At 37.6% G+C, this 22,376-nt stretch overlaps 1 protein-coding gene across 2 annotated transcripts in view; it reads left to right on the plus strand.

Annotated features, from left to right (window-relative positions):
* Nucleotides 1-22,376, plus strand: part of osbp2b (oxysterol binding protein 2b) — a 74,160-nt gene that overhangs the window by 34,149 nt on the left and 17,635 nt on the right. The window contains exons 1-2 of one of the 2 annotated variants that reach the window (XM_016558091.1): nt 8,963-9,396; nt 17,585-17,835. In XM_016558091.1, the coding sequence (XP_016413577.1) occupies nt 9,174-9,396; nt 17,585-17,835 (474 nt within the window). In that variant the 5' untranslated portion in view covers nt 8,963-9,173. Of the gene's footprint in view, nt 1-8,962; nt 9,397-17,584; nt 17,836-22,376 lie in introns of those variants that run through there. The other variant, XM_016558090.1, reaches the window with a different exon arrangement.

Below are 22,376 nucleotides of genomic sequence, written 5' to 3' on the forward strand. Positions count from 1 at the left end.
TTTATTCATTGAAATGATGCTGGAATAAAATAAAATATAAATATTAGATGAAAAACTTCAACTTAAAAATGTCTTTTATTTCAGTTACCAAGGCAATGTTTGTAGATCTCAAAGATGAAGTATTAAACTTGCTAAAACTGAAATAAAAATAAATTCAAACAAGAAAAAAAAAGAATTTTTTATATATATTAGTGCTGGGCAATGATTAAAATGTTTAATCGCGATTAATCGCATTGTTATGCACAAAATTCAATAATGCATTCAAAAGTAGTGTGCACTTTTTCATTTAAAAGTACTGCTATATGAACAAAAGTGCAATAACATTTGGTTTGCAGTATTCTTTTTACATAGTAGCAGTTAAAATATTTTTTGCAAATCTCAACTTAAAACATTAATGTAATCAAATTAAATATTTAAATTAACGTTTTATAGAAAATATTTTATAGTTTGTTATAGAAAAACAAGTTATGCTCAGAGTCCAGAGCCTTGATCATAACATTATAACAGGCACCTTCCGAGTAGAGACCTGCACTATCGCGGGACCCAACGCAACAGTGTGCGGCGCGGGATGGGAACGCTTGATGGGCGAGTGTGGGTGCGGGCAGGTAGAGACTCGTGTGTGTGGGATGCGAGAGAATAATGGTGTACTCGCACTAGGGGTTTTGAACCGTGCCTGAGCACGTTTGACCCCAAAGCCCGGTTCGTTTGATTAGTGTGATCGCTCCGTGTTTGTTTAGCCGTCCCTGGCTCGGTTGGAAGAGGTGGGCCAGAGCGCGGTTCAGTTATATATAGATCAGTGAGTGTGAGCGCTAACGGAACTTCTGATACGTGCAGCATGATTACGTGAACATTTCTGAGCGGCAAGAGTGATCGATCTGTAAAGCAATATATTGTGAGAGGGCCATGTGTTACCGCGTCCCAAACGACTCAAAATAATAAACCACAAAGTTAACAAAATGATGCACTCCACTGTGCTGAGCGAGAGCGCATCTCTGCTGTCTTCACGTGCTATCGGAAACTTCCTATTTCCCACCTATGAAGTTGTGAATGTTGATGCTTAGCCTAAATAATTTTATCGGGAGCATTCATGTGAGCGCTGCTGTAGTCTTAGGCCCACCCCAAATGCTCTCATTAGTTGAGACGCGTGATGACACCCATCCCAAGCCAGTACTGATCAACATCCCACCCCTCCTGTGACTCATGGTTTGTCTGTATGTGTATTCAGAGCCACTGAGCAACGGACTTTCATAATAATAAAAAACTGCGTTAATGCGCGATAAAATAATTGTCGGCGTTAATCAATTAATGCGTTAACGCGATAATAGCTCGTTAACTTGCCCAGCCCTAATATATATATAAATAAAATATATAAAAATATGAAATAAAACCTTATTCAATATATTAATAAATATTATAGTGGTATATAAATAACACTAAAAAACTGCTTTCATCTCTGCCTCCCAAAATTCGTCTTCAAATTTGCTAAAGAAATGGCTACAGTAAGCCGTTTAAGTTTTTTTACACTCTGAATTCTGCCCTTACTAGTCATTAAAAACAGTAAAGGTCATTCCATGAAATATTATGAGAGTATAGGAGAGACGGGGCAGCAATATTCAGCATGATCGCCCACTCCACTTCATCTCAGAACCCTTATAAAATACTGTGAAAAACGGCACGGTTATCTACTGACAGACAGACGCTGTTTTGATTGGTCTGTGTGAGTAGAAACATATGGGGCAGAATAACATGATTTCCATCTTATCAGTGTTGAATTTGAGAAACAACTGACTAGATGTTTACATGACTTTTCGTTAAGCAGAACAAAAATTCAAAGAAATGTTTCTTAGACAGCAAAGCAGCATATAAGAATGATTTTCTGAAGGATGGTGTGACATGAAAACTGCAGTAATCACGGCTGAAAGTTGAGCTTTGCCATCCCAAAAATAAATTATGTTTTAATATATATTAAAATACAAAGCAGTTCTTTTAAATTGTAAACTTTAGGAAACACTGCCATGATGCCTTCTCTTATGTTCCCTGATGTCTCTCATATCTGTATCTTTCTCATCCATGCATGTTTTACCGTAAGATCCGTGACATTGTTTCACTGCAGAGCTTTTTAATCTGTTCCACTCCCTTGCTATTTAGTTATTGCTTGTTTGGAGTAATTTTTCCTCTGCTCTCACCACATGGTTGAGCAGTTGGCACAGATGTCCTCCGTGATCTTTCATCTCTTTGTGTTGCAGCCTTTGCCCTTTTCAGACTACCCTGAAAGCACCAGAGTCCTCCTACATCTAGAACAGTCTAGACATCAAGAATTTCCCAGAAATCCCTGCCCACGCTGTTTCTCTCACATTTACAGTTGCGCACACATAAACCAACTATGTAGCTCTATGTATAGAAGCACTTTCTCTCTTGAATGCTCCCTGGTGTGAAATATAGCAGGCGCAGAGGGGGAAAGTGAGAGACCAAGAGGGAGATGAAGCTGCGGGGAGAGATAGTCTGTATGTGTAGGAAACACTCAGGCAGGCAGATGGACAGATCTGTAACATCACGGCCCACAGGAATGGCACGGTGTCTAGCCGCCTCCCCCCACAGGACTGATCTCAACCCGAACAGAAAAATACTTAATCCAGCGATTGCCCGTGCCTGCTGGCCTCATGTAATCCAAAAAAAAACTATCTGGTGTGCCCAATAAACAAGTGTGAACAGTGAAATCTCACCCTTTCCTTATGTAAACACTGTGTTTGGATGTGGACGTATGTGGCGGGTGGAATCGGTGTAAGAAGAGAGAGAGGAACAGAGCATATGGCATATTAAATGTTTGCAGAAGGAAAGGACTGCGATATGAAATTGTGTCTCTGCGGTGGGCCGTCTTGGGCCGTATCCACTCTTGATTACAGCAGGATCCAGCCATGCTCACACATGCGCTCCTGTGGTTCTGTCTCACGCTGCAGACAGACATCTGATCAAAACCAGCAGCATTTCTAAATGAATGAAATCTCTTTTTGCCCTGGTGGTTTTTACAGCATGTCTCTCTTCGTGACGATGCAGCTTCACACATTTCTCTGGCTGTTCATATGTCTGCTGTTAAATCCAAATGGTCTAGTTAGCTGGTTAGCATGGCCTGTTAGCCCCTGTTGATAGATGCTGTAACTGCACCATCTGGACCCAAAAAACATGTTTCTCTAATGACTACCATTCAAAATTTGTTGTGAATAAATACATGTTTTATGCATTTATATTACAAATGCTTCATTATATGTGAATATGTAAAGGAATAGTTCGTTTAAAAGTGACCTACTGTCATTATTTACTCAACCTCATGTCTTCACTGCTTTACTGTTAAAGGGGTCATATGATGCTATTTTAAAGATCATCATTTGATCAGAAGACATGTGAGATTAAGTGGCTTTTGCCATTTTTTATGGATGTCAAGTGGTGTTAATTTGTGTTATTTATATACTTTTATAGTATTTATTAATGTTTTGAATTAACATTTATTTAAATAATTTCAGTATCAAGTTTTAAAAGTTGTAGTCATTTGGTGATGTGTTTTTGTCATTTATTTTTTTGTATTTATTTTTAGCTTTAATTTTTTTTTATTTCAGTCTTTTTAGTTTCAGACAGTAATTTTAGAACTTCAACTGGTGATGTTTAAACCTCGCAGAACTTAAGACCTATTTTTATAGTTTGTTGCTAAGGCAACATTTCAGATTTTTCACTGATATTTTTTAAGTTTCATTTTTTTAATCTAATATTTAATATTTTATTTCAGCTTTATTTCAGTTACAGAAAGTGATTTTTAATAGTTTTAGTAAACAATAACAAAACTGGCTTAATACAGCTTTTGTAGTGCATTTCAGATACTGAATATGGCGTTGAATAACAACTTCAGTTTCAGACTTTTCCTCACATAAATCTATCATATGACTTGAGAAGGCATGGAATATGATGCACAACCTTTTATGTTCAATGAAAGAAAGTAAATCATACAGATTTGGAACAACTTGAAGGTGAGTAAATGATGACAGGATTTTTATTTTTAAATAGCTTAAAAGTATATTTTGTCAGGAGTTCACTAGCAAATAAATAGCCTCCGAACAGACATGGACTAAAAGCAGCAAAACCTCAGCTGAATGTGTGAGCAACATGTTTATTTGTACTTGAGGTGGTTGTAAATAATCAGTCACGTCTGATCTGGGCTTCAGTAATTGGATTGCTGTCTCGTGGCTCTTTTAGATAAGATGTCATCTGCATCTGATTATCGTCTCTGGACCGCTGTAACTCCTAAACATCACTCAGTCTCCTCATATTTAGACTCACACTGTTTTCCAGTCATTTGGTCTAACTATCATCATCATAATCCAGCAGATCAGAGGCATCCGAGTGTTTTTGTGCCAGTAAAGCATTCTAATGTATTCTGGATCTGCGTGTACCAGCGAGGTCAGTGGCGCTCTGCTACCTAAGGGCTGGATTACTGCCAGGGTCTCCAGGACTAAAGGGTAAGAGGAACTGAGAGGAGAGACGACTCTGTCACCTAAAGAGGAATGAGTTCTAGTGCTGGTGTGATCTGAGACATGTTTTCTCACCACTGATGTGTTCTGGTAGCAGGCAATCTGTGTATAAACACTCCTGATGCCTTGTGTATCTCTTATATGGGCTTGCTGATTAATGCCTGGTTTATTTGCTCTAGGAATATTGACTCCTATGACATTCACAAGGATTTAAGAGGTCTGTGTGTGTGATTGTGTCTGTATGATTCATCGTTTGTGTGTTTATCGACAGGCTGCTATAATTGCATGGGGGCGTTTGTGGATTAAGTCTGAGATGTTGTGTCAGGCTGTAATTGAGGAATCATAGTGTATGTGTGTGTATATCATTCTTCTGTAAGCAGGGACCAATCAGCATATTTTAAGCTTGCATCTGATTGGCTCTCTGACTCTCTGATGGACTTGTGTCTCAGGATTACATGATAGAGCATGCACTTAAGCCTGGTGAAAATGTATTTTATTTTAAATGTATTTTATTTTTTAGAAACTTAATTTAACTTTTTAATAAAAAGCAAAATCTATGATATCTATATATTTTTAAAAATAAAGTATTTATGCATAAGCTTTTAGGTCAGAAGGTCTTTAAGATGTGATTTCACATCTCTGTTCACAACCCTGTTCTTGATTTGAAGAGTATAGGGTTGTGAAGTCTTATCCTCTAGCTAAAAATGGGTCCTATAAACACTCCTTCAGAATGTGTTATTAAACCTGTGATTATGTTCCTGTGATTTTGACTTTCCACTTTCAGACTTTTCAGATCCTACCTCTGAGAGAAAGTGTATCTCTGGCAGATAAAGACACACACACACTTCTACCCACAGGTCTGTGCTTGACACTGTGCTTTTTATGCAGTGTTGATAGTCTCTTGAAATGATCATAAAATGGTAGTGGCAGAAACATTTATTTGTTCATTTTCAGTCAGTTTTCAGGCCTAAATTAACTCAGCACTTCTTTAATCGTTTAACACTGTGGTACTATTTGAGAGTTCATGTTTCAGCATGTCCTGTCCTCCAGTGTATTTTTTCTTCTGCTGGGTTTTAAATATAGACTCTCCTCTTATATCTTTCAGATCAGATAGCTTCAGGTTCGGGTCGGGCTCGGGTTTGTAGCTAAACTAAAACTATATGCAGTAGGCTACGCTGCTTTCATAGACGCATAGACACACACATTATTGCACACAGATATCAGAGTTCGCGCAGCGCACACACAGCACGGAAACTTTTATTAGTAAAATAGCTTGGACAGGCTACTGACTCGCAACGTTATATTTCTCTGCAATGAGGGGGTAAAATCGCTGTTTTTGAAGTAACTAAGCCTCATTGCTTGTAGAGAGAGACGAGCAGACGCAGGTTCACACATGCAGCTTTCATCCCTCTCTCTCTCTCTCTCTCTCTCTCTTCTCTCTCGCTAATTCAAATAAATGATATAATTAATTAATTAAAATAAATGCGAACTTACCGCACTGCATCTCTGTGTCTGATTTAAAGCAGGCCAAATGCTAACGAGCCTTAACTGAAGAAAATGACCATAATTTGCACGGTGGAAGAATTATCATCTTGTCGTATACAACCATTCAAAAACTCGGCAGAATTTATGTGACCGCTGCACCTGATGTTCATAAACTTTCATAACTGGTAAGTGTTTTTTCTTTTGCCTTGTGAACTGGCCGAGCCTTAATGATTCTGTTTCTTTATATGTATTTGTTTACTGACCGTTGCATGCAATCGTGAAATACAGCATTTTTTTTTTTATTGGCTATTCGTTGTGGAAAAAAACTATAAAAAAAGATTTCGGGCTCTAAATTTAACTCTGCCGCTCGGGTCGGGTCGGGTCTGACGATCTCGGGTACGGGCTTCAGTTTAAAGCCCGTTCAGACCTCTAACTTGAGTAGAACACTTTTTTTTTTTTTTGGTCATTCACGCCTAGTTGTATAGGTTGGGGATATAAACCAAAACAAATACATGAATATTTATTTTCAAATGTTATATTAGCCATAGCTTGAAATGCAACACTTGCTGAGAAGAAAATGTTTGTGTGTTGGTCTTTGAGTTTGGCAAATTTGCTTATTTAGATGGAAGCATCTAATGATGGAATCTAAAGATGTGCGAAACAATTGCGGTCAGAAGATCATGTATTAATTGCGACAGGCCTTTTTCTGGTGTGCCGTCTGCCCTTCATTCTCTTCATCTGGTACACTCTTTATTTCTGTTGCCAATTATCAGACTGAGTCACTGTCGCTGTTAGTCTTCAGCACAGGAACTCAGTCCTGGTAAGTGCTGGTCTGAAACGGCTGCGTAGGGGGAAGGTGAATAAGTCTCCTCTTTTTCAGCATGGAATTAAAAACTATCGTTTGATTTGGGGCTAAAAATGACTAAAAAAGAGCGGGCGCAAACACTTTCACATGTCAGAAGTTTTCAAATGATTATTGCCTGGGTTATTGTGTGTGTGTGTGTGTGTGTGTTAGTATGTATCTAGCGTGTGCTCTGGCATCCTTGTTGTTTTGTACTTGTCAGTGTAGAGTAATTGAATTGAGCTTGATAGATTCCACGTGTGTTCACACACACACACACACACACACACATTACTGAAGGTGACCTTGCGGTGCAGCAATAATGTAATGGTGTATTGCACAGTGGCAGGCGATTCTTCTGGTGTTTCTGTGTGTGTGTGTGTGGTTGTGGTTGTTACAACACATCAGTGACCTTGCCCTGCTTTAAACATTCAGAGCATTGCAGCGGACACAGAGCACTGCTGGGACTGAACAGAGTGTCGTCTTCTCAGCGATCATTTTCTGGACAGAGTGTGTGTGTGTGTGTGTGTCTGTGTGTGTGTTTCTGAATTCAGGAGAGCGGTCTCTATATTTTCTTCCCAGCGGAGGTCCAGAAAATACTTTTTTGAAATAGCTATAAATTTCCATCTGGGCATTAGGACTACTTTGTTTTTTTTTAAAAATCTAAAGTGTCAAAATAGTAATCAAAGATATTGGGCCCAGAGAGGCAAAGCAGTGGTGTCTGAGAAAAAACAAAAATAGTCAGTTGAGCTTAATTGGGTATGGATATTAAAAGGTAAGATCAGATGTTTTATAAGGCTATTATTTTTACATTTAGATACCCATGTATGGCACAAGGCCATGTGACTAAGAAAAAATACTGTATGGGGGTTTTGGGTTTTCCTCTTGAAGTCTGGACTATTTATATATTTGGCTTAAAATAAGTAACAAAACTAACAAACACTGTACATAACTAAAACGTTCTCATCATGAGCATAAAACATTAACTAGTAATTTCAAAGCTTTTATCTTTTCTTGACATCAATGAATACTTTATAATAGTAATAATAAATAATAAAAAACCTATAACATTGTTTATTATGAAATGCTCTATTCATGCTGATGAATAATGATAAATCTAGATGAAAAATCGTCTTGTCACATACCTGGTTTATTTGAACGGCTGGAGTCATATATGTATGACAGCTAAAAATAATTGCATTTTCTGCAGTGTTTTAGCAAAAGTATCAAAAGTAATATTGTCGATGCACTGCTCACTCTAAATTGAAGAAACTGTAAAATAGTGTTACCATTGTCATTATGTCTTGCGGTCCAGTTGAAACCAGGTTCCCTATTTAAGGACCCCTGTTCTATACGTTCTATATATGTACTAGGCACTATTAGAATAATGATCACAAAGTTCAAAAGAACAGCATTTATTGGAAATAGAATTGTCTAATGCAGTGAAAATGACATCTAACTGAGGGTTAGTCATAATTTGTGTACAAATTTCTAATATTTTTTACACTATCAACATTAAAATAGTATAGTGTAGGATTATTTCAGTCTTCGTTTATATTATTACAGTTTTACTAATTTAATAATTCATATTCTTATAGTGTTTCAAAATTGACTGTGTTACAGTGTGTTACTAAAATTCATTTACAAAGTAGCAAAATGAAACTAGGTTTCCTAGAGCTAGCCTAACATGACCTTTATATTACAAAAAGAAGAAAAGAAAAAGCTGAAATTTGTTCAGTTTTACTAAAAATCAACCCTTGGGGCATAAAAGTTCCTGTAATTGAAGAAACATGTTATTCTCATCACTAAACTCAGAATAGCCATTGCAAGAGGTGTGTGTGTGTGTGTGTGTATGTGAAAGCAAGGACAGAAGGTGTGTTCAGCGGTCTATACAGTCAAGACAGCAGTGTACTGCAGACTACTGTATCCCTCCCTCCCTCCCCTCGCTCTGTCCTACTCTACACTGCATTAAGCTGTGCACGAGGAGAGGAATGCCAATATGCTGCACTATCGGAGTGTGTGCGTACACGTTCTGAAGGTGAGGTGGGATTGCGAGGATGTGAAATCAGGGCCGTTAAGGTCTATAATTGCGCCGACTCTAGAGAGAAGGGTTTGCTCCTTTGCAGCATGATGGCGAGCGCGTGTGCATGCGCACGTGTGTGTGTGATGCCGGATGAGAAGACACAGTGTGGCCGCTTCCCCCTGCACTCAGCCAGCTGATATAGTAGTCCGGCATACTTCCTGTGCAGCGGTTGGTTGCTTAAGTGTATCCGAGCGCGTGAGGAGCGGAGAGGAGGGAAAGAGGAGCGGCAGGCCTGTAGCGTGGTGGAATGAAGAGTGGAGCATGCTGGGGGCCGGGAACGGTGCGCTCCTTCTGCAGCTCGGGCTGCCTGAGCCGCTTCAGCCAGGGTCAGTGCGCTCCCGCCGGAGGAAGAGGAGGAAGAGATGACACTTCCTCATCTTTATCGCATGCTCCTGCTCCTCTCGCTCTCGTGCGGGCCCCGACTCGCTCCTCTTCGTTCTGTCATCTCCTGAACCTCACCTGCCTCAGAGGTAGGATATGACCGATAAAACTCTGGCTGTGTTCTGCTTTGATCAATGTCTGTGATTTTTGATCTCCTGGGCTTCTTGCAAGGAAGTGTGTGTGTGGTCAGCACTTCCTCTCCCAGCCTCATTTTGGTGTCCAGAGGTTGATCGACGTGTCCAAGCACACTGTAATGCCCATGATGTTCTTGACATAGCTGTGGAGCTTGACTTTCTCTGAATCGCTCTCTGAATTGTAGTTGTGCGTAGATTGAAATGTTGCTGTCAGTATTGCGACTTGCGAATAAGCTCTTCTTTAGTACAGGACAGCTATTCAGTCATGACGTCAATTTGTAGGCCAACCCGGCTAGTTGTCTTTGGGAGTTTGTAATAATAGAGATTTTAGATTTGCGAATAAAATAAGGTTTGTGATTAACATTGCTAGAATTGACCCAAAAAAAAAAGACATGAATTTTGAAACTGTTGTGTGCTTCAGAAACAAAAGTTGCTACATACCAAAAAAAATGTAACTCTTATTCTCACCAAAGCTGCATTTATTTGGTAAAAACTACAGAAAAACAATATTATTACAATTTAAAATATTTTGTTTCTATTTAAATTTTAGTTCTATTTTAAAATGTAATTTACAGTATTCCTGTGATGGCAAAGCTGAATTTTCAGCAGCCATTAATCTCTACAGTGTCATGTGATCCTTCAGAAATCATTCTAATATGCTGATTTGGTGTTCAAGAAACATTTCTTCTTATTATCAATGTTGAAAACAGTTGTGCTGCTCAATATTTTTGAGAAAACTGTATTACATTTTTCAATACCCGAGATGCATCAACAAACAGAAAGTTCAAAAGAACTGCATTTATTTGAAATCTGAATCTTTTGTAACATTATAAATGTCTTTACTGTAACTTTTGATCAGTTGAATGCACCCTTGCTTTTTAATAAATAAATTTTGTAATAAAAGTATTAACTTTTAAATAGTAGTACAGCCTACAACTACCAAAGATGTGAGAGTTTGTGCTTCTTCATTATATGTAATACTGTTACATGCTTAATTCAGCAGTTTGTTGACGTATTTATAGAGCATATAATAAAGAACCAATAACTGTAATGGTTTTATTTTTGTGTGGTTCTCTCAGATATCCATTGGCCCCGTGTTTTTTACCAGTGTGAGTGTGATCTGTTTCAAATTATTGTTGCAGTCCATAAATGGTATACTGCACAAGGTGTACTACTTAGATTATAGATTAGCATGACATGGTCTTACGTTACAGGGCATGGAGTGTCATGACCCTTTAGTTGCAGCAGTGAGATCAATGAAAGAATTCCTGAGCTCCTCATGCAGCAGCTGTGTGACCTTCAACAGAATGTGGTATGAGATGTAGATGAAACCATGGGCTAATAACAAAATTATGTGGTCTCATATACTGTAGGTCAATCTGGTTATTGGTGACACGGGGAAATCTATCTACAAATAACTTAAAAGCATGAAAAATGTTTTAAAATGGAAAAATCAAGCACTTCAGCTTTAAAGGGATAGTTCACACAAAAATCAGTTTAAAGGGGTAGTTCACACAAAAATCAGTGAAATTAAAATAAGTGTTGTTTGGTTAAAATGTTCTTCAAAATGTCTTCTGCAAAAGACAATCATACAGAATGATGACAGAATTATTATTATTGAACTTTAGTGAACCTTCACTTTAAATGGACAGTTCAGCAGTTTTTTCAATGAGGACGTTTATGAATTTTTGACTAAAAGTTGTGTCTGGACCATATTTCCTGATTTTAGTGGTCAACATTTGCTTTTTAAAATAATATTTTACCTTTCTCTCTCTCTCTCTGGTCATTTATGGTCTTTAAGTTATTGCATAATTAACAGAGTTGCTGTGCTCTACGTTTTATGTGTGAGAGAGACTTGTGGGTCAGAGTGACATTGAAATGAAGGATACATTTCCTCCACTCATACAATGGCCTACATGAGAGTATATGCAAACATTGTTAACCCACTTAAGACATTATTGCAAAATTAAGTTCATGTGTGGTGATACCCCATTTCTAACATGATTGAGACACAAGCTCTGTGTCCATCTGTGACTATTGTACTGATATGTGCAAAGCAAGCATGCAGATTGTAATCTGTGACTGTACATACGGCTCTGGGAATGTGTGATCTGTTTCTCGTTGACAGTTGTCAGAGTGATAATCTTTGCTCTGATTTCGAACTGAAAACGAAGCACTTGTCCTCCTGTATGTCCTCCACACAAAAGTCAATAATGCAGTTATACAGCAGCCTGTTTATTTAGTCAATAACCTTCATATGTTTTTAGAAAACACCACTTGTCAGCTTTTTAAGCTGTAAATACATACTCATTTTTCTCTGTCTGTTGTAAGTTGGATATGAAAGTGAAAGATGTTAATTATGGTGGTGTGCAGTATGTTGACAAATCAGTTATGCAATTGTGTTTAGCTAGGATTAAATAAATGCATTGATGCATCTCAGGAAAATAATCAAAACATCTTTTGCACTTACTATTGGCAGACAATTTTAAGTCTTGGAAACATTTTCAAAATTTGCTTTAAAAGAGCTTCATTTCAGCTATACTGTAACAAAAATATATTATGTGTTATATTTGCCTGTGATTTAGTTAATTGTTGTCTTGTCATTATACGACTGCTCGTTCTTGTTGGGAAAATATTGTTTCCAGCAGTAAGTACTGTTGATCCCCAGCAGTGGTGCCAGTCCTTATATAAAGTATTACATCGATTAATCACCATGCTTTGAAATGAGTACACAGGGCTCTACGCTTACTTTTCTTTTTAGGAGCACTTGTGCTCCTAACTTAAAAAATTTAGGAGCACGTTCAAAATTTTAGGAGCACCTTCTAAACAATTGTCCAATACTCAACGCTGCAAAAACACGTAGAAAGCTTTGAAGCTCCCCTAAACACAATCACAAGTATGATGATGATCGGGTCAGTCGCACTGGTGCTCCTAAAAACATTTTCATAGTCGCACGCAGTAGTTTTCAGTCGCAAATGGTCGCACTGTAGAGCCCTGGTACATCACCTCTATTCTCATTCATTCTGAGAGATATATTAAGAAGCTCTCAAAAAGCTCCATTCCAGAGAGAAGCAGCACCACTTTTCTTCTCACCATATGTGCTGCTGCTCTCAGATGTAAAAACTGAGCATCTACAGAACCTTCTAACAGAGCTTGGTGTGAAACCTTATAGTTTTTTATTTCAAAAGTACTTTTTTATTAAGCACATTAGTTGGGCCTAACCCTTGATTTCTGTCCTAACAGGACCTGATCTGTAAATAATACTGTTTGGTGACTGAAAGTAGAAATGACAGTGATTATTCAGATTCCTTAATCAGGTTTACCGATTTGTCAATCAAGATATGGCTGAGACTGTCTAGTGTCACTCTCTCATTATCCTTAATGGATCTGATGCCACTTGAGGGATGTTGAGTCTTGCTAGCAGAACAGCAGCGAGGAAAAAGGCATGCCAGCACCTGTTTTTCTCAGTACATTTAAATGCGCATTTATGCATTTAGCAGATGCTTTTATCCAAAACAATAGAATTATGTAGATTAGGTAGCACTGCAATGAGCAGAATGCCATGTTTAATCTGTTCCAACCACTACAGAGTCTATCAAACAAATATACTTACTTACATTAGAACTACAGTATGCCTCCCTGAAAGATACGAGTCCAGTTAGACGAGGAAAGATTGGCATGTCACCACTGATTCTGACAAACTCTCCAGATGCATGATTGAGAGTATTCCTAACAACTGCATCACTTGCCTGCTACAGAAACTGTTCTGTATTTTAATGCCTTGGAACTGCAGAGGGTGGTGAAGACAACGTAGTCCATCTCAGCACCCAGCATCCATGAAATATATTTAGACAGATGATTTAAGATGACCGGATCATTCTTAAAGACCCCAGGCATCCCAATCGTTGCCTTTACAATCTGAGAAACAGAAGTGCCCGGGCACTGACCAAAATGGCTATTGCGCAGCTTCTACACACAGGCAATAAAAATTCAACCTCACTGCTGTAAATCAATTACAGCAACCAACTTTACAAAAACTTTGTTTTTGAATGTTCTTGTATGGCTGTTGTTTTTATTCTGTTCAACAGTATTATTCACATTATAGGTTATCTTTACGCAACTTTTTTTACTTGCTGCTTCATATATTATTCATTTTGACACCAAAAATTCACTTATTGCTTCTTATTGGCTTATAGTATTATACTTTTATTATACGTATTTATTTGTTTTTATACATTGCACCTACTGTACACAATTATATTGTCTCAGTCATTGTCTGTTACCTCCTAATAACTCTTTTATTCATTTAACACTATTTTTTTTTTGTCATTTTTATGCTCATTTCCAGCAGGGAGGCATAATCTGTAGATTTCTAAGTTGTTGAAGTTGTTGTGGAGGTGATATACATTAGTTTTGTATGTTTGATAGACTCTGGCTGGAGAAGATTAAACACTGCCATCTGCTCATTGCAGTGCTACATAATCTATATCTGCATCATCATGTTTCATCTGCAGCATGTCCACCTGATCTGGCTGTTCATGTGTTGATGTTTTCTGCCTTCTGCAGCTTTTATCCCTCAAATAGATGAAAACTGGTGAGATTGCATCCATAGATCCTATATAAATAATTGCAAATAATCATACAAGATGATGCACACTTGATGTGCTTTCTAAAAGGGTTTGGCAATTAGGAAATTCTCCTTTGACATGCACTTTGTATGGAATTTGTTATATATTGGAGTGACATTTGAGCATTTTCTATAGTGAAATTATAATCTATATTATATAGAAGTATAGTCTTTCCCACATTACTTACTGTGAAGTCTTGACTGTGCAGACAAACAAAGAAAAAATGAATTGCAAGATGAGCTTTGCTAGGAGACTCTCCTCATTTTAGGCATATTCTGTTTGCAACCTCAAAGTGAAAGCTGACAGAGTTTATCCCACCTTCTTACATGAGTTCTTAGAAATTCTTTTTAAACTTTTGAGTAAAACTGGAAAACTGTTTTAAATCCTATGTGAATGTGAACTATTGCTGGCAGTTGCATTACTACAGTAAATTTGGAAGTATGAAACCAGCTTATACATTTATTAATAAGTACATTTTATTAGAAGTAATTCTAATAAAATCATTCTTTGTCAGATTTATTGCCACATTATTGCAGGCTGGTAGGTTGTGCTCCTTGACATATTCACCATACATCATACTTAGTTTAATGTTCCTATTTCAGGCGTACAGCTGAGCTCAGGAAAATGTAATGGTCAAAAGGTTGTAGAAAATATGAAGTGCAAACATACATACAAAGTACCATTTGATATAATAGTTATTCTATAATCGGATGTTAAGCTACATTTTAGATTGTAAATAAGACAGATGGTGGCAGAAAGATTTGTATATGTTTGCATTTAATATTTACTACTACTTTCTCTGTAACGTCGCTCTGTAAGTAGATATTTGTGTGCGCAGTTTGATGACTGTGATATATATCTAGAAACAGACCTCTACACTGACTGGTGCCTTGCAGCAGGTTAAGGCCTGTAAGTGTTATAAAATAGCAAGCCACCTGGTCATTCTGTCAGACAGTTCCCAGACTGAGAAGCTGCTGTGAAAATTAGCTGTTATCTCCAGCACACAGCAGATTTACCCAATACCAGCTGCACATTACCCTCAGACCTTCATCAGCAGCTCTTCTAAAGCTGAAAGGTGACGGTGAAAACGACACTGAATGTAAAGCTGTGTGGTTTGCTCAAGATTAAACCCAACAGAGGAAGGGAAAGAAATGTTCTGTTTGGAATGAAACACTAGTGTGCTATATACTATGCGGTATATAATGCATATTACATATAATTAGTATGTGAAATAATATGCAACAATAACATACATTAATGGACATTTTATTTACAGTGCATATGTATTTATGAATATGCATTTTATATATATACATATATATATATGCATATGTATGTATATGTATGCATGATCCAGATGTTCCACACACACAATCAAATTTACATACTGTGCGCAATATAGGCCTATGTACTGCATGGAAAGTACTTAGTATGGTAATATGCTGTTAGTAACATACCCACAGATTCCTCTGTCAGCAGTCACACAGCTCACAAATATGTGACGTATGTGCAGAGTCAGCCAGTGTGTGTGTGTGTGTCTGTGTGCTAGTGGCTAATGGAAAGAGAGAAAAGAAGAAGCTCTAGAAATGGACGATTTGATTGTCGGCGTTTAGACCCTCAAGATGTCATTCTGTTGCTGTTTAAATTAAAACAGTCAATAACGGTCTCAAGGCCAGTGGCTGATCCACCAGCACAACAATGAACCGAGAAGCAGGAGAGACCTTTTAATGCATAATAATTATCTGGTATTAACTCATAGAAGACTCTCATTTAGTTAGCATGTAACTAAACTTCTTTCTACGGGAAGTGCCCTAAAGTGACCCCTCTTTCTTCTCCTCAATGCTTTCTATCTGCCTATGTTGTTGTTGAGTCATGAGAAGGTTAATGTGTTCAGTCTCTGAACAGTTTGCTGACGGCTGCTCTGCTCTCTGCTGAGGAGGAACAAACACAGTCAAATCAATCTCACCCTTGCCCCGCTCTGCTGCTCTGAATGAGGTTGCCATGTCCTTGTCTTTTTTCCAAATGGTCTTTTTTTTGTCAGAGATGAGCAACAGCATCCTTTCTTTGAGAAATTGTTTTCTAAGTACATTGAGGTGTAATAAATGTGTCTGTGAGTAGCTGTCTCATTGCATCCATGTTGCACGATCCTGTCATGGCCTCAACTCAGCTTCGGGATCTCAGCTCTGCCCTGATGTGTTTTCTCCATTTGCTCTATATTTATGCCACTTGTGTCATTGGAGGGGAGCCATTGTGTGTGAGCGTGTCCACACATGCCAATGGACTTTAATGATGGCAGCTGTGGAACCGTGCAAAGTGAACACATTTCGGCATCCAAATGATTTATCATTTATTTTTAGCACGTCCTGTCCACTAGCAAATGCTTATAGCCTAGACATCACAAGTGATGCTGGTGACCAGTAATGGCACACTAAGGTACTTTATGTTAGCTTTTTTGGCTATTTTTAAAACTGACAGCTATTGAAATGAATGCAGTATCATAAAAGCTAAAGTTTTTGGTCGACAAACGAATAGCTTGGAAGAAACAGAAGGAGGTGTTTTTCAATAGCCAAGTCTATTTCCAGATCTCAGTCCAATTGAAAAGATTTTTGGGAACTTGCATGCATGCAATAAAAAAAAAATAATTATGTGCATCCTCCAGTAGAGAGGATGGCGTAATTTTGTAGGCCAACTATGTTAGCATTGCATTGGTTCCCTTGGCAAAAAGCCAATAGGATTTTTCAATTGGCTTTGTTGATTATTGCAGAAAATTGAAGCCTGAATACAATCGGCAGGCGTAACAATCTAAAGTTAGGCAATAAACAAACTACATCACTGCATGACTTCAGTGTCACCAACTTTTATGTCATAGAAACCCATTGATTGAACCCAACAAACCCATTGATTGGGGACAATGGAACCAGAAGTTCACAAATGCTGTCTTATTTTGGAGGTTTTAAGAACAAAGTACTTATAGCCTACTTATTTTTTCCACAGAAGACAATTGACAAAACTTTTTTTGTCAAAATTCTAATTTCTTCTGTTGTAAAACATTTCTGAATTGCTTGAAATGATAGTTGTTTCTGCTTCTTCAGTCCTCACCCTACATATTATCAACAGATGAGTCTTACCAGTGTGTTCTCCAGTATGACTTAATTAGGAAACCCAATTTTATCTGAGACTTCCAGGTTTCTTAACAGGTAATATTTTGTGAGAAGTCACTATCTCTTAAAGCTGTACACCATCTATGTGTGTGTGTGTGTGTGTGTGTGTTGATTTGGGTGTTTGTGCTCTGTTTGCACAAGTGGTGATATTGACTGGGTGCCTGCTGTTAGGGCCTCAGCCACCTGTAAAATCAGCATTAATTAATGAGGGAAATTAGGACGAGCTGTGGTCTAAAAACAGCTGGAAAACACATTGTGGGGACATGGGATGTTTTTTTTTTCTGTTTTAAAGCAGTAGTTCACCCAATAATGAAATTTGCTCGCATAACCTTTATTCTGTGTCTCTCTGTGTAGATGACTCTGCGGACGAGGAGCCCATCTCTCAGTCAGACCACAGTGAGATCCAGGGCACTCTCAAGACTCTGGCCAGTAAGTTGGATGACTTGAGCACGTGCAATGACCTGATAGCCAAGCACGGAGCGGCGCTGCAGCGGTCTCTGAGTGAGCTCGAGACCTTACGTGTGCCTCTGGAGGGAGGAGAGAAAATCAAGGCTGTCAACGAGAGAGCCACCCTCTTTCGCATCACCTCCAATGCTATGATCAATGTAAGTAGAACTGACTTTCTGTTATTACAGAATTTGAGTTGGGTCAGGTTTCAATTATTATAAAATAGATATTTTGTGTATACAATACCGTTTAAAAGTTTGGGGTCAGAAAGTTTTTTTTAAAGAAAGTAATAGTCTTATTCAGCAGGGACGCATTAAATGGATCAACAAGTGACAGTAAAGACCTACACTGATACAAAAGATTTCTTTTTCAAACAAATGCTGTCAGGAATTCCTGTTGAACTTGAGTATCCTGAAAAAAAAATTGCAATAATAATTTAACAATATTTCTTGAGTTCCAAATCAGCATATTACAATGGTTTCTGAAGGATCATGTGGCACTGAAGACTGGAGTAATCAAAGATAGTTTTCATGTCTGTATAGTTTTGATAGTTTTTTGTCTGTAATCAATGAAGGTAGAGCCTCCACTGACATGATCAATACAGGTCTAGGAATAGCTCTTGAGTTTTGCGGATGTCCTCTGTGTCTTTGATTTCCTAAATCAAATTCTGGATAGGTATCACTACTCACAGTCGTGGAAGTCAATATTAGAGGTGATTTTGTCTTGTGTGTTCCATTTCAACTTTGACAAACTGAATTCATCTATCTTAGGTGAATGCCATTTCATGCTGTTTATTTGGATTTCGAGAGAGGATTTTGCATCGACTGCATATGAATATGCATCGACTGCGTCATATGCATCGAATATGCATCGACTGCATCATAATTGGGATTGTTGGTACACAACTTGAATACAAACCTCACTAGTCTTCACAGCAAGGTGTACATTACAGGTAACTTATTCTGGCGAAGCAGTGACCACTTTGACAAAAAATGGTCAACCACATTTTTGAAACCCACTAAAATAGTCATAATTTTTAAGTAAAATGTGTCTTAATATTAGGGATGGCTCGATACCACTTTTTCAGAACCGATACCGATCCGATACCAAAAATTCTGAGTATCTGCCGATACCGATATCGATCCGACACCAGCGCAGTTTTTTTAAATGAGTGTAGAATTTCTATACCTCAATGTGTAGGTCGATCATCACTCTTTTGTATGTTACACACAATCTACTAAATATAGACAGCTTCATTATAAAGAAAAAATAACAAACAAAAAAATATAATCAAAATCTATGACAAAAATACTATTATAAACTAGGTTAATGGATAATTCAGTAGCAAAAATTACTCTAGAAAAATCATGAGTGCACAATCATTTTATAAAATCCTAAACTTTTAGTGAAAAAAAAATACATTATTTAGTGGGTAACAAATAAAAGTGAATAAGTGTAGGGCTAAATCTGGTAGGCCTACACATTGCTCTTGTTATTGTTGTAAAATACATTCATGAAAAACAAGTAATATATTTATATATAAATATATACTATAGTAGTCAACATTTGAAGTGGATCAAAACCTTTCATCAAAGTTGTCCTAAAACCAAAACAATACCCATTCTTGTCTTAGGACAACTTTGAGTAACTTTTTTGATCCACTTCAAATGTTAACTACTGTATAAATTAAAAAATAATCTATTAAAAGTATTAAAAGTCACAGCGCGCAGCATAGAGAAGTTTAAAGCACAAAGTGAAGAGATATTGATGCGTAGTGTATTAAATATGTGCGATAGTTTGAGCCTTTTCTTTTAACACTTTTAAATTTCAGTTACTGTGCTCGTGGCGAAACAATTCATAGTGCTCTCTACTCCAGTCTTGTGATCTAACCAGATATCCGGTAGAAATTTACACAATTTAGAAACAGCACGAAACTCCAGCAAGATAAATTCCTTTTATGCAAAACCTTTTATCTTTATTTACAGATCAAGTATAACATTAGGAACATTTAATCATCTTGGAGAGAGTTTCATCGTCTTGACTGTCATAACCGAACGTGACACACAGTTTGAATGCTGAATGGAGGATGACAGACAGCCACAGCGGAGAGAAGAGTTTACGTGAACTTGACTTAAATATTCATCTGTACCTCACATTAAACTATGGAAAAGCTTCAGAACACTTGAAATATAGTGCACGAAAACTTTATGATGCTTTATAATGTTTTTGTGGCTTTCGTGGGGCTTAATAATAACACAGAATAGTAGACGCACTATATCGGATTTGGATCGGTCTCGTCTGACCGATACCCCGATCCAGGGGCGCTGCTAAGGGGGGGGAAGTTAGGACGATTTTAAGGGCCCACGCACTTTTGGGGCCCCCAGAGATCTGTTTTATTAGTAGTAACAGTAGTAGTAGTAATGTAATAGAAATTATAAATGTATCTACCAAAGAGTTACAAATAAAACAAAATTACGGCTTATTTCTGCATTTCCGGCAAAATTATCTCCCCCCATTCACTGCATGGTTTTGTCCCGTCCTACGTAGCCTAGAGTCACTGAGTGAGATCACATAGTAAACTGTCAAATCAGAGATGTCTTCGAGTTCGAGGGGGGCAAACCGAACCGGACGATTTAGTCAGTCGCACTTTTAAACACATTTTAGTTTTGCTATAGAAAATCTACAAATTCACAAGGCCCACGCACATTTTTTTGTTTGCCCCAGTGAAGCATTTCTATTAATATAACTGATTAAGTAGTCAAACTCATTCCATATCAGCAGAATAGTGTGGTACAGAAAGTCTATGTCCATAAAACAGGTTCTGAATGAATTATGTTACTGATACCTAAAGGTCAAAAGCAATAGCAAAAGTAGTAGGTCAATATTATTAAATTGCAGACAAAGATTTTGAATAGCTAGGCTGGCTTGTACACTATATTGCCAAAAGTATTGGGACACCCCCTTCTAATGAACAGGTTTGACTACTTTAGTCATTTCAAATTTTTTGTAAAAAAAAAAGCATATAATTCTATTCTAGGGAATTGTGTGCTTCTAATTTTATAACAATAGTGAACAGGACCATTTTCTATTCTAACACAACAATGCCTCTGTGTATAAGGCAAGGTAAAAAAAAAAAAAGGTTGATTCAGTCAGTGTGGAAGACCTTAATTGGTCTGCATAAAGCCAAGTCCTAATCCCATCTGAACACCTCTGGTGTGACTTTAAATTCATACAAATTGTATTTCCATCTTTGTTGCCACAGTTGGTAAATGTGGTCAAAAGTCATTGGTGTTTGGCGATGAGTTTTTTTTTTAGTTTTATTGCGTTTTCCCAATACTTAGGGCTATATAGTGTATGTTTGGTGCGGTAGGGGGCCCAACCTCATATTTTTTCTTAGGGCCCAAAATTGCTAGCGGCGCCCCTGCCCCGATCCAACAGAAAATGCCAGTTTCGGAGCGATACCGATACTGAATATCGGATCGGCTCACCCCTACTTAATATTTATTGATAAACAAAGAGAAATTGGAAATTTCCATGCACATTTAGTTCATGTTAAAATGTGATTATGTCCACTTTTAGGTGAGATAAGTTGCTTTACAAATGTCATAGATAAGAAGTGGCTGCACTGATGAAAAGTTTGGAAACAACTGATATAGAGCAAACTATCTCAACATGTACACCTAATTAACTGTCTTTAGATTTATGTTCAGTATAAGAATGTGTTATTGGCTGATAATGTTTCAATCTGTTTCCTCACTTCTTGAGATTAACTTGAATCATTAGCCCTGCAGACAGCAGTCAGGACCTGAGTCTTTGAGTGATGTAACGCTCCACCAGATCTACACTTTCATTAGCGAGATCTCTATTTGGTTAGCTGGGTGGACTCTTCTTTATTCTTCTTTCTTTCATCTCTAAAATGATTAATAGCCAGCTGAACAGAAATACACATGCATAATGAAAAGTGCTGAACAGCACTGTGAGGTCTAACTCATTAAAGCACTCGGACAGGCTGAGCCGCAGCAGTTCTAATGAGAGGAAGAGGAAAACCATTCTGATCTTTGTGTGTGGTCTGATGGACAAACAGATGATTTGTTTAATAATATGCTTCTATATTTGAAACAAGGAGAGAGAAGAGATGGACATTTCTCTTGTTGTCACCTGACTGACTCTCTGAGGCTTTGAATCATGTCTGTGATGTCATACACTACTGTTCAAACGTTTAGGGTATGTACAAATTTTGTAATGTTTTGAAAGCTCTCTTATGCTCACCAAAGCTGCATATTTTTTTATCAGAAATACAGTAAAGACAATCATTTTGTGAAATATTATTGCATTTTAAAATACCTGTTTTATTTCCCACTTGGTTTAATATTTTATCTAATGTAATGACATTCAGACACTTTTGTTACTTAAAGTCTGTGTAAAGAGAATTCTGAGAATTTTTTCTAAACGCATTATACATTTTAGAAATGTATTGCAGAAACACATTACAAAGACTCTGAACTATGTAGTACTAGGGATGCAGCGATTAACCGGTTTCGCGATTAACCGCGTTTTAAAACGTCACGGTTAATTAATCGTAAAGGTTCCGCTAAACCGAGTGTTTGTGTTACACGGAACGGAACTGTTGCAGCTTGCGCAATACGAAAACAAAGTTACACTAGCGGTGCACCAGCTTAAAATGACGTGCTTATCAGAG

This window comes from Sinocyclocheilus rhinocerous, unplaced genomic scaffold, assembly GCF_001515625.1.
Source record: "Sinocyclocheilus rhinocerous isolate Xijiao unplaced genomic scaffold, SAMN03320098_v1.1 scaffold196, whole genome shotgun sequence".
Taxonomy (NCBI): Eukaryota; Metazoa; Chordata; class Actinopteri; order Cypriniformes; family Cyprinidae; genus Sinocyclocheilus; species Sinocyclocheilus rhinocerous.